Source organism: Hemicordylus capensis, chromosome 13 (assembly GCF_027244095.1).
Source record: "Hemicordylus capensis ecotype Gifberg chromosome 13, rHemCap1.1.pri, whole genome shotgun sequence".
NCBI lineage: Eukaryota > Metazoa > Chordata > Lepidosauria > Squamata > Cordylidae > Hemicordylus > Hemicordylus capensis.
In genome coordinates, this window is record NC_069669.1 from 3174011 (window position 1) to 3188500 (window position 14490).

Sequence of the window (14490 nt, forward strand, 5' to 3'; positions counted from 1 at the left end):
GTTTTAACCTATTCGTATCAGTGGATACTGGAAACGGGTGTCTATTCGATACCCCATGGGTACGCAGAATCGCAAACCGTGGTTCTATGAGTAAGGAGGTTCTCTTGTACTGAGCTAGATGGACCAATGGTCTGACTCAGCATAAGGCAGATTCCGACGTTCCTACCGGCAGAGGAAGACATAGCAATCCTGGGTGTGGAAATGCCCAAATTCCTCCTCAGGCAGGCGGGTGAACTTCTTGCTCTCCAGGACGAAGCCTTCCATGCCGTCCAGGTCTTCATTCCATTCTTCCATAAGCTGCTCTGCCTGTCGCCCAAAAGATACAGATGGACAAGTTACCGAGGGGATGAGAGGGACGGGTGTGGGTGGAAAGGGCATGTTTTCTGGCTCCCTCAATTTTAGGTCTTTTTATTATTATTTTTAAAGACCTGTAGGGAAATTTAGGGTTTGCAAGAAATTAGAATCCAGCCATTAAGAAACATGATGGATGGTGCAGACCAGAGCTGCACTACACAGGGACAAATGTATAAATGGAGCAGAATTCAGGATACCAAGACCTGTCTTAAAGCAAATCTGAGAAGTTTCTAGTCCATCAGATTACGGGTGAAAGGGCTGTTATGTCGTGGTCTCAGAGAGTGGAGGAGGGATCAATCAGGATTCCCATCTGACAGGGGGAAAGGTCTTCAGCACCCCAAAGAGCTCTTTAACCCTACCCATGACCAACAGAAGTTATGCAGAATATGCAAATACATGCCTAGATTTGCATACATTTCTACAGGTTGCAGAATCCAGCTTTTCTGAGAGCAAATGTGCTGGGTTTTAAGTGCAAAGATGTGCATAGAAAAAATTCTAGGTCCATATATGATGCTGGGTCACACTGGAGAAGTCCCGAGAGGAATGTCTGTTTCGACACCCCCTCCACCACAGTATACCTCAGTCAGCGGCATGGGAGGTTGGCGGGGCAGGAAAAGGGCCGTCAGGTCCGCCTTCATCTGGTCCCTTTTCTCAGCGTCTTTCTGCACTTTGCCCGAGAGGCCACCTGTCTGCTGGACTGACTCTGCATTGCGGGTGTAGTCCACCTTCAGCACATCGTCCCAGTTCTTGAACTTGGACTTGAAGACCTGCCGGGGAGAGAAAGTCATCCACACTCAGAAATGACAGCCAATTAAGAGCCGGTTCATTAAGGTGGGTGCCTACTAGGGAGAGGGCCTTTTCAGTGGTGGCACCCTGTTTATGGAACAGCCTCCCCAATGAGGTTCGCCTGGCTTCAATTAGTCCTGCCTGGGAGCACGTGGGAAGGATAACCCACTCAGAGATGTCCTCAGCTCCAGGCAGCAGAGACCTGCCCTTTTGATCCCGGGCTTTTAGGCAAGGAGCTGCCCCATTCTCTTTTTTAAATATTTAGCTGCAGCGTTCTGCTTTTATGTTTTCATTGCATTGTTTTTGTCTTGTCATTAACTGCCCTGAGGTCTTAGGACAAAGGGCGGTATATAAATATAAAAACAAACAGCACCAGGTGAATGCAACTCCGGCCATGCAAATCCCTACCCACGCGTCCCACACGGGTCCCTCCTGACCTACCTGGCACTCGGTGCCCTCCAAGTTGCGGATGACCATGGCATGTTTGGGGCGGTGCAGCATGACACAAAGCTCCTGGCCCAGCTTAAGGGCAGCCGCCCGGACCAGGCGTGGGGATTTCCGGCCGATCCAGATGAAGACATCAGACCAGCAGTCCAGAATGTAGACAGACTTGGTGTCCAGCAGGCTCTGCAGCTGCAGGAGAGAGGAGATGGAGGTGTGTGTCCCAGCCACAGAGTTGAAGTATCTTAGTTCCTTCTCAGGGACTAAAGATCCCCCCAGAGGCTCACCTGCAACATTCTGTTGCACTGATCTCACTGCAACTTCCCCAGGTATGTAGGAAGCTGCCTCATACCAAAGCAGACCCTTGGTCCACAGAAGGAGGAGAGCTGGTCTTGTGGTAGCAAGCACAAATTGCCCCCTTTGCTAAGCAGGGCCCGCCCTGGTTTGCATGTGAATGGGAAACTACATGTGAGTGCTGTAAAATATTCCCCTTAGAAGAGGGGGCTGCTCTGGGAAGAGCACCTTCACACTTGCATGCTGAAAAGCAGACGGTGGCTTTATCTCCCTCCATGGATACATCAATCCTTTTTAAAAAATCCACCTATGCAAGTGGTTGCTAGTGAAGACCTTTTCGTTCACTCAGGCCCTTAAAAATAATTTTTAAAATTTTGATCTGATTTTAACTGGGTTTTTAAAAAATGTATTTTAAATTGTTTTGTATTGCATTTTGTATTGCTTTCCTCCTCTCTTCTGGTCTGTTATGATTTAATTCAATGTGTGTTTTTATCTCATGTTTTAATGTTGTGTTGTTGTCCAGAGAACAATTTAGGGGGCAGCTAACAAATAAAGTACATTAATTATTATTATTATTAGTAGTAGTGGTTAACAAAACCTCCTTAAGAAGGCCTCTGTAAGACTGCTCCCTTGGATGTGGTGACAGCCACATAATTGATTGGGGTGGGAAGTTGAGAAACCAAATGGAGGGATTTCTCCCTGACCCCCAGTACACATACACGAACATACGCACATGTGTGCACACATTCGCTCCCCCGACCCACGGAGTCTTACCAGTCTCATCTCTGGCAGCAAATCCACCTTTGGTCTCTTCTTATGTTCCACAGAGAGTTTATAGTTGATCTGGGGGAGTTCCAGGTAGCCCAAACCCAAGCCAACCTGTGCGGGAGAAAGAAGAGGATGCTCAAAACATCTTTTCTGCATTGCTCCCCAAACCCAGAATTCACAGAGGGGGGAAAATCTACCCATTGATTTAAAAATTATATTCAACCCCAAATTGGCAAATCAAGAAGTTGAGTGCCCACAATGGAATTTAAAAAAATAATCATCATGAGAAATAATAAAAGAAAGCAGAAAGGTTCCTGGCCTGATGAGCCGGAAACCCATTTTTTAAATCCAGAAATCAAATTCTAGGACTTCTATATCTTGACAGACTCCTGCATCAAAGTCAACTCGGTGCATTTCCTGACTCTAGTGATTTATGGGATAAGAAAACAACCGTAATTTTTGGCAGAAACCCCACAGAGCATGTGTGTTTAAAAGTTAGTTTTCTATGCCCGCAGCGCTTACGCTGATGTGGCGCTTAGCATGAGTGATTTCTCCCCTCCATCTGCAGAAGCCACATTCATAGTAATCTCCGGGCTAACTATAAGAAACTATGCATAAGGATTGGAGTCCCTGTACTGATATCACTCAACACTCATGATGTTCCATTTAGCAGTGGCGCTTACGGCGATGCAGAATTTCTGCTTCTTTTTTTAAAAAAACCAGCCTTTTTTCTTTAGTGTGGCATTTACGCCAATGCAGTGTTTTTGCCGAAAATTGTGGCAATGTTGTCCCGTCCAGATGGGTTTCAGAGTCTTTTCTCCCCACCTTGTAGAGTTTGGGTCTGGGTGGCCGGAAGTCATCTGGGACATTGGCCTTGATCTCCTCTGGCTGGCCTCCAAGGACGTCCCAGAACTCCGGAGTTTCCTGCGTCTGGCTGAGCAGCAAGATCTCCGCTTTGCCCTTCCTCTCGTTCTTGTTGATCTTCTCAGCAAAGAGCCTGGGAGGACAGAGGAATTCCGTGTGTGAAGGATTCGGGAAAGGGTTGTGTTGCATGCAGAAGGTCCCAAGCTGAATCCCTGTTCACTGGGGTGGCCCTCGGATTGTGTCTCTGCCTAATCTACCCGGTGATGGATACATGGATTCTTGCCCCCACCCCACCCCCAAGCTCCTCTGGAAGGAAGGGCAAGATCCCAAACTGATAAAGTAGAACAGTCTCCTACTACCCCAAGGGTGGCTTGGGTCTCCAGAAGTGTTTGGACTACAACTCCCATCACCCCCTGCCACTGTGGCACGGGGTGATGGGAGTTGTAGTCCAAACACAGCTGGGGACCCAAGCTCGAAAACCCCCATATTAGCAAAATGGGTACAGAAAGAAAGAGATATTAATTAATAAATGATGATGATTTTCCCCAAACCCCCAAAGTTGCTGACTCCCAAAGCCCAGTCCCAATGCTCCTCATGTTTGGAGGGTACCTGGCTTTGGTGGTCCCGCTCAGAGTGGCCTGGCTTCCCCTCCAGATGTAGATCTCAAGGCCATGGTCCAGGAGGAAGACAAACCTGGAAGGACCGAGAGGAAGGGGAGAGATGAGAGATTTCCCTTTCGATAGGTCAGACAGCCGATGCCCATTCTGCTCTACTGCCACAGTTGTCATTTTGGGAACGGACCATAATGCTTTGCATACAGATCAAGGGAGAGAAAGCAGAGGTTGCATTCTTCCCCTTCAAACAAACACAAAAAAAGAAGCCAGCAAAATATCAGACTTACCAATAGCCAGCCAGCTAGCCTGCCTGCCCTCTAACCAAAATGGGGATTGGATTCCTTTGAGTCGCTAAAAAAAAAAGACTTCTCCATTCTCTGGGCACTCTGATTGGCTACCTGAGGAGTCAATCAGCCTAGTCCCTCTCTTATTTGTTTAGAGGGCGGTCGTCAGACCACCCACTTTACAAGAACAAAAATGAGCATGCTCCTTGGCTTCTGCCTTATTAATATTAATATTTCAAAAGATCTGGGGCTTTTCATTTGTCCTTTGAGGTCGGTGCTACTGTCGCCCACCTCACAACTCTTAAAGCAGCAGCAAGAGCAAGAGCAGCAAGGAACAGCAGAGGGAGGCAGTACGTACACAAAGGAAAGACAACATGGATGGCTGATAAATTTAAGGGGAGCTCCGTCCACTTTGCCCATAAATAAGATGCGCCCCTGGGTTGATCCACTCGGTACTCAGCCTGGTTTATTTTTTAGAGGGGACCAGGTAGTAGGATTCACCCACCTCTGCTTCAAGGTCTTGGGAGTGAAGCCAATACATATTTTTCAAAAAGTGCTATCCATTCTGGAGATCTAATATTCTGCGTGGAAGCCTTTAAATATGCAATCTACCACTGGTGGATAGTCCAGAGGTTCTCAAACTTGAGACCCCCTTTGCTCTGTTATCCCCTGCTACCAGGGCAAAGAGGCACCCTTTTAAAAGTGGTGATTCTCTTTATTCAGCAGGGGGGGAGCAACTGGCCCTATCCATCCCCAGCACAGCATCCCTCCAGTGGCTGTTGCTGGTGTCTATCTTATGGTTCTTTTTTAGATTGTGAGCCCCTTGGAGACAGGGAGCCATTTTATTTATTTATAATGATGTAAACTGCTTTGGGAGCTTTTGTTGAAAAGCGGTATATAAATATTCATCGTATTCAAACTTGAGTCCCTAGATATTGTTAGACTTCAGCAGCCATTATCTCCAACCACAAGTCCAACATCATCTTGGGATCTAATTTGAGAACTCCTGGTATAGTCCTAGGAGGCCATACCACATGATTCTCTTCAATGCCACATCGGCCCACCTAGGCTAGTGTCCACTCTACATCTTCATCTTAGCTCCAGCTCAGAGGAAACATTTTGGACACTCACATTCCCAAAAAGAACCAGCCTGCAGGGGCTGGGCCACCATTGAGCGAACGTGTTCAAAGAACCCAGGCCACTAAGGAAAAGGGCCGCCAGGCCACTCCAGCCGTCCCGATCTCATTTCCAGGCAGCACTTGCTGCTGGATCGTGTTTATTTCCCTTCCTCTCCCTTGCTAGTACCACAGAGCCCAGGCCATGCCCCCTTTGCACGTGATGTCACACGCAGGCGGGGCAGAACAAGGGCCAGCACCCCACTGGCTACAGCACTGCCAGCCTGCATACTCACCGTGGGTCCAGAGAAGCTGCCTTCAGCGGTACTGGTTCCAGCTTTATGTTCTTCTTGCCATAGACACGGTAGAGCCTAAATTTAAATTACACCCCCCCCCCCAAAAAAAAAATTTGTAAAGGAGGGAGCATTAATCCTTCAGGGGGCTTTTAGGATTTTAGGTAGTCTAACTCATGAATGTTCCCACTCAGTCAGATACAGGAATTCAAAACAGCAGCTAGAGGGGGAAAACAGGACACTAGATCAAACAGAGGCTGCTCTAGCCTGAAATACACAGTGGTTTGGAGGTCTCTCTATCATAGAGTCTGCAGGCTAGAAAGGTCTGCAACTGTGGGACAATGGTGGAATTTCAGTTAAGAGCAGGGGGATAAGTTAATGGAGACCTGGGAGGGGAAATAGGAAAGGAGGAGGGAGACGAAAGGAAGGGAACCTGGCTCTCAGAGATTTAAGTGCTTTGCAAAAAGAGGCACCCGGACCAAGGCTGCTCAGAAGACACGCCTTTTCACCTGAAAATTGCACCCCTTAATCCCAAATATGCTGGGGCTAATTGGTGAAGGAAAACAACTCTGGAGATGATGAAGATGATGATGGGGGAGGAGGGAGGAAGGAAAGCAACCCATCATCTCGGTGCATGCTCCATGGCCAAGCTCCACCATTGTGGAGGGGGGAAGCTTCAGGCTTGACCTTTGGGCCACATCGAGTCACCTTACATCTGGTCCAAGGGGGCCATAGCATCGCTACCTGGAAATATAGTGAGTGTCCTCCACTGTGAAGAAGCCACTGGATGTGCCCCCTTCAATGTAGGAGATTTCGTGATCAAAGACCTGCAAGGGATCACAACAAATCAATGTTTGAAAATGAACACAGGAAGCGGCCTTCTACAGAGTCAGACCCTTGGTCCATCTAGCTCAGTATTGTCAACCCAGACTGGCAGCAGCATCTCCAAGGTTGCAGGCAAGAGTCTCTCTCAACCCTGTACCTGGAGATGCTGCCAGGGAGGGAACTTGGAACCTTCTGCATGCAAGCAGGCAGGTGCTCTTCCCAGAGTGGCTGCGGGTGATGGGAGTTGTAGTCCAACAACATCCAGGGGACCCAGGTTTGAGAACCCCTGGGTTACCAGAACCAGCGTGGGAGGGACCCCTAGACAACATCCTTCCTGCAGTCACCAGGGCTCTTCTCTTGGCAACAGTCTGCAGGGAAGAGCCCTGTTGGGGGCTTACCTGGCTGAACTCGTCACTTTCGTCGCCCATCTCTTCCCGGATGGTGCGGCACTCAGCCCCCAGGTAGTTCCGCAGGTTGACAGCATGGATGGCTGAACAGGCCTTCTTGTCAAGCGAGGACTCCTGGCCAATCCAATAATAGATCTCCCAGTTCAAGGAACCATTATCATCTAGAAGAGTCTGGGAAGGAACACATTTTCACAGTTGGACTAAAGTAAAGTTAAAGTGTGCCGTTGCTAGTAGCAACTGATAGACTTGTGCTCCGTGAATTTTTCTAAACCCCTCTTAAAGCCATCCAGGCTGTTTGCTGTCACCCCATCTTGTGGCAGAGAATTCCATAGGTTGATTACGGAACCATAACCGACCACTCCCATAATCACCCAACCACTCCCCTGACCTTCAACACGATGTAGCAGTCTGCCTCGTAGAACTTCCCATGAAAGGTCTCGTCCAGCAGGATGGGCACAAAATTCTCAATCTGCCAGACGGAGACGCCAGGGAGCTGGCCCACGTCCTCCGTGAAGAACTCTGAGTAGTTGAGCTGCGGCTTCTCCAAGCTTTGATCCCACCGACGTGTCTTCAGGTCTGTGTATTTCATGTCCCCATTCTCCTAGTGGTGAGAGAAACAGAGTGAAGGGCTTCAGTCACTTTTGCCTTTGCTACTAAAAATATTTAAGAACATAAGAGCAGGAAGGCCCATCCAGTCCAGCATCCCATTTCACACAGTGGCCCACCAGATGCCTCTGAGAAGCCCACAGGCAGGGGGTGAAGGCATGCCCTCTCTCCTGCTGTTGCTGCTCCCCTGCAACTAGGATTGAGAGGCATCTGAGGCTGGAGGTAGCTGTTGATAGTCTAGACCAGGGATCCTCAACGTTGGGCCCCCAGATGTTCTTGGACTTCAACTCCCATAATCCCCAGGCCCAGTGGCCTTTGGCTGGGGATTATGGGAGTTGAGGTCCAAGAACATCTGGGGGCCCAACGTTGAGGATCCCTGGTCTAGACCTCCATGAATTTATCTAAGCCCCCTTTAAGGCCATCCAAGCTCGTGGCCATCACCACATCCCCCGGCTGAGAATTCCACAGATTAATTATGCACTGTATAAAAAAGGACTTCCTTTTGTTGGTCTTAAGATCATCCTGGAGAGAATCTATCTATGTGGTCGCTAAGAGTCAGCACCAACTTGACGACACTCAGTCAATCAAATTTCCCAAAAAAGAAAAAGAAAAAAAAGAGAGAGAATCTGAAATTGGTTCCCTGTCCCAAAAGAGCCTTGAATACAAGAAAGACACCAAGAACAGCCACAGCGGGTGGGGAATACTATGCAGGGCTGGACAGGGACAGTTGCTCTTGCCCTACAAAACACAAGAGAGCCGCTTTAAAAAGGTGCCTCTTGGCCCACTGAGCTGGGAGAGGGGTCGCAGCCTGTGTTCCAAGAGGCCAGTCACTTGCACAGCTGCTTGGGTGTACACACACACACACACACACACCCTTGCAGATGTGCCCTTACCTCCATCTTCTTGTTCTTCTCCTGCGCCACATCGGACATCCCCTTCAGCACCTGCTTGGCCTGGTCATCCTGCGCAGAGTCCTTGCGTCTCCGTAACCGCATCTTCCGTGCCATGGGGTCCTTTGGGCTGCTTCCTGAGCAAGGGGAGGGAGGGAAGAGAATTTTAGGGGAGGGGGGCAGCCTTCCCTCCAAGGTGCACACACACACACACACACACACACACCCCACAAGCCCTCCACCCAACTCCCTTAAACTGCCGTTTACTGTGGCGGCGGCTGCTCCCTCCTCTTGCTGCTGCCTTACCAACCACCTCTGCCTGCCGGCCATGGGCTCTTCCCAAGGAGGGAATCATCTCCCTCCTTCACTGTGCCGGTGCGATCCTGAGCAGCACCTCCACCTCTGCCCGCCACTCGGGCTCTTCTGGAGGACTAGATGGGATTTTGTTTGGTCTCTATAGCTCAGAAGTTGGCATTCCCAGCCCTTTTTATGGAATATGCCCCGAGATTGCGGAATGCACCCCCCACTAAGATACGCTGTGGAAGAGGAGTGGGGGAGATTTTTAAAAATTGCATGCTCTGTGTGTGTGAGAGAGAGAGAGAGAGAGAGAGAGAGAGAGAGAGAGAGAGAGAGAGAGAGTGTGTGTGTGTGTGTGTGTGTGTGTGTGTGTGTGTGTGTATGATGTGCGCACAATACCTTGAAACTGCCACCCAGAATAAAATTGCTTCCACTCACTGACGATAAAAATTAAGAGGGAACACTGGAGTGGGGATACATTTTGAAATTCATGCTCATATTGCTAACAGCAGGGGTTCTCCCCAGATGCTGTTGGACCATTGTGACCGAGGATGATGGGAGCTGTAGTCCAACATTTGGAGACCCAAGTTTGAGAACTCTTGGCTTACAGATGGTAGAAAGGGGGGAGAGGAATAACTTTCCTATCATCCAGATGAGTTATAGGATAAGTCATTACTTGATGATAGGGTGGGCTGAGGGGCCGTTTAGGCAGTGGCGGGTCGGAAGGGAAGCCGCAGGCTTGGCCTCCATCTGCAGAAGGGGCACCCTCCCGCTGGGCGGCTTGGCGTTGGGTCTCATGGCCTGGAGGCAGGAGGCCTGGCAAATCCTCCATCGTGTCTGCAGCCTGGAGCGAGGAAGGCCTCCTGGCATACGTCACGATGGGAGGAGATCCCCGGGGTTCTCGTGGGGAGGCAGGGAGCTGTTGTTCCCCTTAGGAACAAGAATGTTCCTCAGCCTATTTGTTTGCTCCATCGACGAAGGGAAGGGTTCAGGGGAGCAAGGAGGGGAGAGAGAGAAAGGAGGGAGAAAGGCGGATTTGGGTTGTTGTTGTTTTGACGAAAAATGCTCAAAATGGGAATAGAGAAAGTCTCAAATAAGGAGTAGAAGTGCCATCTCTGGAGCTAGCCCAGGGCTAAGAAAACTGGGTGGGGTCATCCTTCCCAGGCTCTTAAGGACTTTGGACCTAATTAACCTAGGCCTGCCTCTGGAGCACGTGGGAAGGATAACCCACTAAGAGACGTCCTCATCCGGCAGTAGAGAAAGGGAACACCCGAATGTTGCTCATTTGTGTACATTTAAAATTTTAAATGCAAAGGAGATTTCGAGTTAAAGAAAACAAGCAGCGTAATAAATGTCTTAGAAAGACCAAAGGTGGGTTCCGATATCCCATGAAACCACTGTTTATTTCATTGGTTAATTTGTATGTCTGAACTGTACCAGTCAACAAACTGTGGTTTATTTGGGGCAGGATCTGAACCCAATGTTGGAAGGTTTGTCCTAACCCCCGTCTCATCCGATATCTGAACCCAGAATCATGGCTTCATCTCAGGTTCAGCGACTTCACCTTGCCCTAACCCTGGTCTCTTCTAATATCTGAACCCACAATTGTGGTTTCATCTCAGTTTCAGTAACTCCGCTTTCACAGGGCTCTCGAACAGAGAGAGGCAAGCCTAGGAAGGAGACCCAAACAAAGCCTGATTCATTTTGCTGTATCAAGTTTGGGAAACTGTGGTGGAAATCAGGAAGCTGGAATCTGCTGGGAGGGGCGAGGCAAGGAAACCACAGAATTTAAAAAACCCAATAACCCAAGGGATCACTTCCAAGCTCACCTGCAGCTGCTGCTGCCACAGTTGCAGGAGAGGCTCCGGCCAGCCGCAGCTGGTTCTGCAGGGAGAAGTCGATGTTGTACCACTCTGAGGTTCTGTCCACAGGCTTGGGGGGCATCACGAGGTTGGGGTTCTCACGGACATCTAGGATCTGCGGGAGGAAATAGTGGGGAGAACTCAGCTCAGAAGTGAGGCGGGTGGCTGAGAGGGCCTTTTCGTTGGTGGCACCTTCTCTATGGAATAGCCTCCTCAGTGAGGTTCACCTGGCTTCATCGCTTTATTCTTTTGGACGCCTGTTCACTCAGGCCTTTTAAATTTGGATTTTCTAATCTGATTTTTTAAAAGTTTTTAAAAATTGCTTTGTATTGTATCTCCCCCCGTTTTGGTCTGTTATGATTAAACGTGTTGTGTGTTTTTATTTCATGTTTTAATGTTGTGTTGTGAGCCACCCAGAGAACAGTTTGTTATGTGACAACAATAGCAGCAAATAAAGTTTATTTTTTTTAATTACTATTATTCCTCACCTCAATCTCAGTCAGAAAGTGCACGGCTTCTGGCAAAGTGACCAAGCGGTTCTTGTTCAACACCAGCTTCTTCAGCTTGGCACACCTGTTGGAGAGCAGGGGAGAGTGACTCACTCAGGGCTGTCCCAAACGCGGGCACAGACAAGAAGAAGAGAATATGAGGAAGCCAGCATGGCGTAGTGGTTAGAGGGTTGGACTAGGACCGGGAAGACTGGGAGTTCAAATCCCCATCCAGCCATGAAGCTCACTGGGTGACTCTGGGCCAGTCACGTATCTTTCAGCCTAAACTACCTCAAAGGGTTGTTGTGAGGATACATATAACCATGTATACTGCTTTGGGCTCCTTGAAGGAAAAGCGGGATATAAATATAAAAACAAAACCAACCACCAGAAGCTCTGAGAAGGGAGAGAGACTGCCTGGTTCTCCGACAGCCACAGAATCATGCAGACTGATGGGAAATGGGCTCAGCATGGATTGCAAGATTGCTTCACGCTGCCTGAGCAGGATAGTGGATGGTCTGCAAACCGGTCGGCTTATCAGTTCTAATTTGCAGCACTTGGGGCTGAAGTAGAAAATGCTCTCAGAAAAATGCCTACGTTTCTTTTCAGCCGTGGCGGGGAGCTGTTCCACACAAAGCTGTTCACCAACGTATATGTCACTTCTCCTCCAAAAACCGAGAATGGCATAAAGATGGGTTCCAGGTTAACTCCCATCTCAAACACGCTTGGCTTCAGAATTAGAGCTGCCTCCCTGCTGCCTCAGACCATCCTGCTAACTGGGCCAAGAAACACCTTTAAAAGTGGTTTCTTTAGCTCCGGTGTTCTCAACCTCGAGTCCCTGTATGATGGACTACAATTCCCATCCTCCCCAGCCACAATGGCAGAAGACTGTGGATGGTGAGAGTTGTAATCCAGCCATATCTGGGGAGCCAAGGTTGAGAATTCCCACCTTAGTTACGGGGAAAGGACCCCCCGCCTTAAACTGTGGGCTGTTTGGACCTGGAAGGGGACGGGGGGAGGAGGAAGAGGAGATGGCGTACCTGCACAGGCTCTCTGGGATGAGTTCTAGGTTGTTGTTGGCAGCCATGAACTCCTCCAGGCGGACCAGTTTCCCAATACCCGAGGGAATGCCGTCAAAGTCCACCTTGTTGGAGTTCAGATAGAGCTTCTTCAGCTTGGTGAGTTTGCAGATGGCTGACTGAAGAAGGAACCGAGAAAAATACAAGAGAACCTCGTTATATGCAGATTCTATATCCACGGTTTTGTGTATTCACGGGTGTGTAAACGACAATCAGTTTCATTATATGTGGATTCAAAAGGATTAGGAACCATGGATACATGGTTCCTAGAGGGCCAGAAGTGACTGCAGAGGTCATTTCCAGCTGCCATTTTGTGGCTCTTTTCAGCAACAACAAAAATCCATGATTTTTACAACCATTTGGGGGCATCGCTGGATGTCAGGAGACCTGCAGAGCACAGTAGGGCACATTATTTGGCCTGTTTTTGTGGAGGCTTTGTGGGTTTTTTTTGGGGGGGGGGGGGGTTTGAATCTGGGAACCTAATCCCCATGTTCCCACAGACTCAATGGCTCCTTATCTGCGGTTTCATTATCCACAGTAATATGTGGGAACAGAACCCCCACAGATAATGAGGTCCACCTGTAATATATAATAATAATAATAGTAATAATAATGATTATAATAATAATTATTATTATACAGACCCTATTTATTTTTCTATACAAGCTGCTTTGGAAACTTTGGTTTGAAAAGCAGTATATAGGTGGTAGTAGTATGCAATTCTCTGAAGCCACACCCTTTTCTACTTGAAGCTCCACCCATAGCCTAGAGCCCCACCTTTCACTTCTAGAGCTCCTCCCACATTTTGAATTATTCCTTAGTTTTATGAAGGAGTAGACCAGAGGTCCTCCACCTGGGGTCCCCAGCTGCTGTAGGACCACAACTCCCATCATCCCCAGCCACAACGGGAGTTGTAGTCCAACAACATCTGGAGATCCAACATGAGGAACCCTTGGGGTAGACTTAAGTTTCCAGTACCTGTTCACCTTTCAGTACCAGCAGGTTCAATGATAGTGCTGGTCATGCTCCAGTGGCATGCCTAAACAGTTTTTAAAGAGACAGTTACTACAACTCCCATCAATAAATTGGGGCAGGGGATGATGGGAGCTGTAGTTCAATAACAGCTGGAGGGTCAAGCTTGCCTGCCCCTGGCATGGACGAAATTGACCACTTACAGGCAGGGAGGTGAGCTGATTCCGGGACAGGTTGAGGGTCTCTAACTGGGTCCACTGGTCGATGCAGAGGGAGAGTTCTGCAATCTGGTTGCTGCTCAGGTTGAGGCGACGCAGGTTGGCTAAGGTGTAGAGGCACTCGGGGATCCGGCTCAGGTCGTTGCAGGAGAAATCCACATCTGGGGCACAGCGAGAGAAAGATCAGGAACACAGGAAGCTGCCATGCATGCAAACTGTAGGGTTATCCACAAAACACTATCTGCAGAACAGTATCAGAATAGTATCTGCAAGGGTTCCTTTGTCTGCTGCAACCACAGATAATAGAACCGTGGACACCGAGTCATTGAAGCTATAGGACTCAGGGTGTTAGTTTACCCCCTGCTAACTGGGCAAAGAGGCACCCTTTATAGTGGGGAGTCTCTTTCTTTAACAAGGGGAGAGTAACTGGCCCAATCCATCCCCAGCACAGCATCCCTCCAGTGGCTGTTGCTGGTGTGATATGGTAGGATTCTTTTTAGATTGTGAGCCCTTTGGGGACAGGGAGCCATCTTATTTATTTATTGTTGTTTCTGGAAGGCAAAAAAGCTCCCCCACCCAAAGGCTTTAAAAATGCAGGAACATGTGAAATAACATACCGTGCCCTGCTCTCCAGCAATGCCCCACAAAAGTCTCAAATCTGGGTTTCCCCCCGCAAAAAATCACGGGGTTTTATTTTAAACAAACAAGCCACAAAGTGGCTCTTCTCCTCAAAATGGCAGCCAGAAATAAACTTGGAAGTCATTTCCGCCCACCCCAACCCACGGATATGCAAAATTAACCCTTTGGGGGGGCTTCCTCCCCCTACACCCGCGTATGCTGAGGTTGGACATCAGTTACCCACGCGCGGATACATGAAACCACAGGTGCTGGATCTGCGAATGGCAAGGTTCTCCTGTATACCGAGTCAGACTGTTGGCCCACCTAGCTCAGTATTGTCTACACAGACTGGCAGCAGCTGCTCCAAGGATACAGGCAGGCATCGCTCTCAGCCTTATCTTGGAGATGCTGCCAG

General features: G+C 48.9%; 1 protein-coding gene across 1 annotated transcript in view; it reads right to left on the reverse strand.

The window, feature by feature from the left end:
• FLII (FLII actin remodeling protein) overlaps positions 1–14490 on the reverse strand; it is a 31297-nt gene that overhangs the window by 8056 nt on the left and 8751 nt on the right. Inside the window, exons 9-23 of the mRNA XM_053276242.1 lie at positions 13443–13618; positions 12229–12386; positions 11189–11273; positions 10668–10815; positions 8545–8678; positions 7434–7646; positions 7037–7216; positions 6558–6640; positions 5817–5891; positions 4117–4200; positions 3469–3640; positions 2650–2754; positions 1582–1773; positions 933–1121; positions 167–306 (exon numbers count right to left, since the gene is read on the reverse strand). Coding sequence (XP_053132217.1) covers positions 167–306; positions 933–1121; positions 1582–1773; positions 2650–2754; positions 3469–3640; positions 4117–4200; positions 5817–5891; positions 6558–6640; positions 7037–7216; positions 7434–7646; positions 8545–8678; positions 10668–10815; positions 11189–11273; positions 12229–12386; positions 13443–13618 — 2134 coding nt within the window. The remainder of the gene's footprint in view (positions 1–166; positions 307–932; positions 1122–1581; positions 1774–2649; positions 2755–3468; positions 3641–4116; positions 4201–5816; positions 5892–6557; positions 6641–7036; positions 7217–7433; positions 7647–8544; positions 8679–10667; positions 10816–11188; positions 11274–12228; positions 12387–13442; positions 13619–14490) is intronic.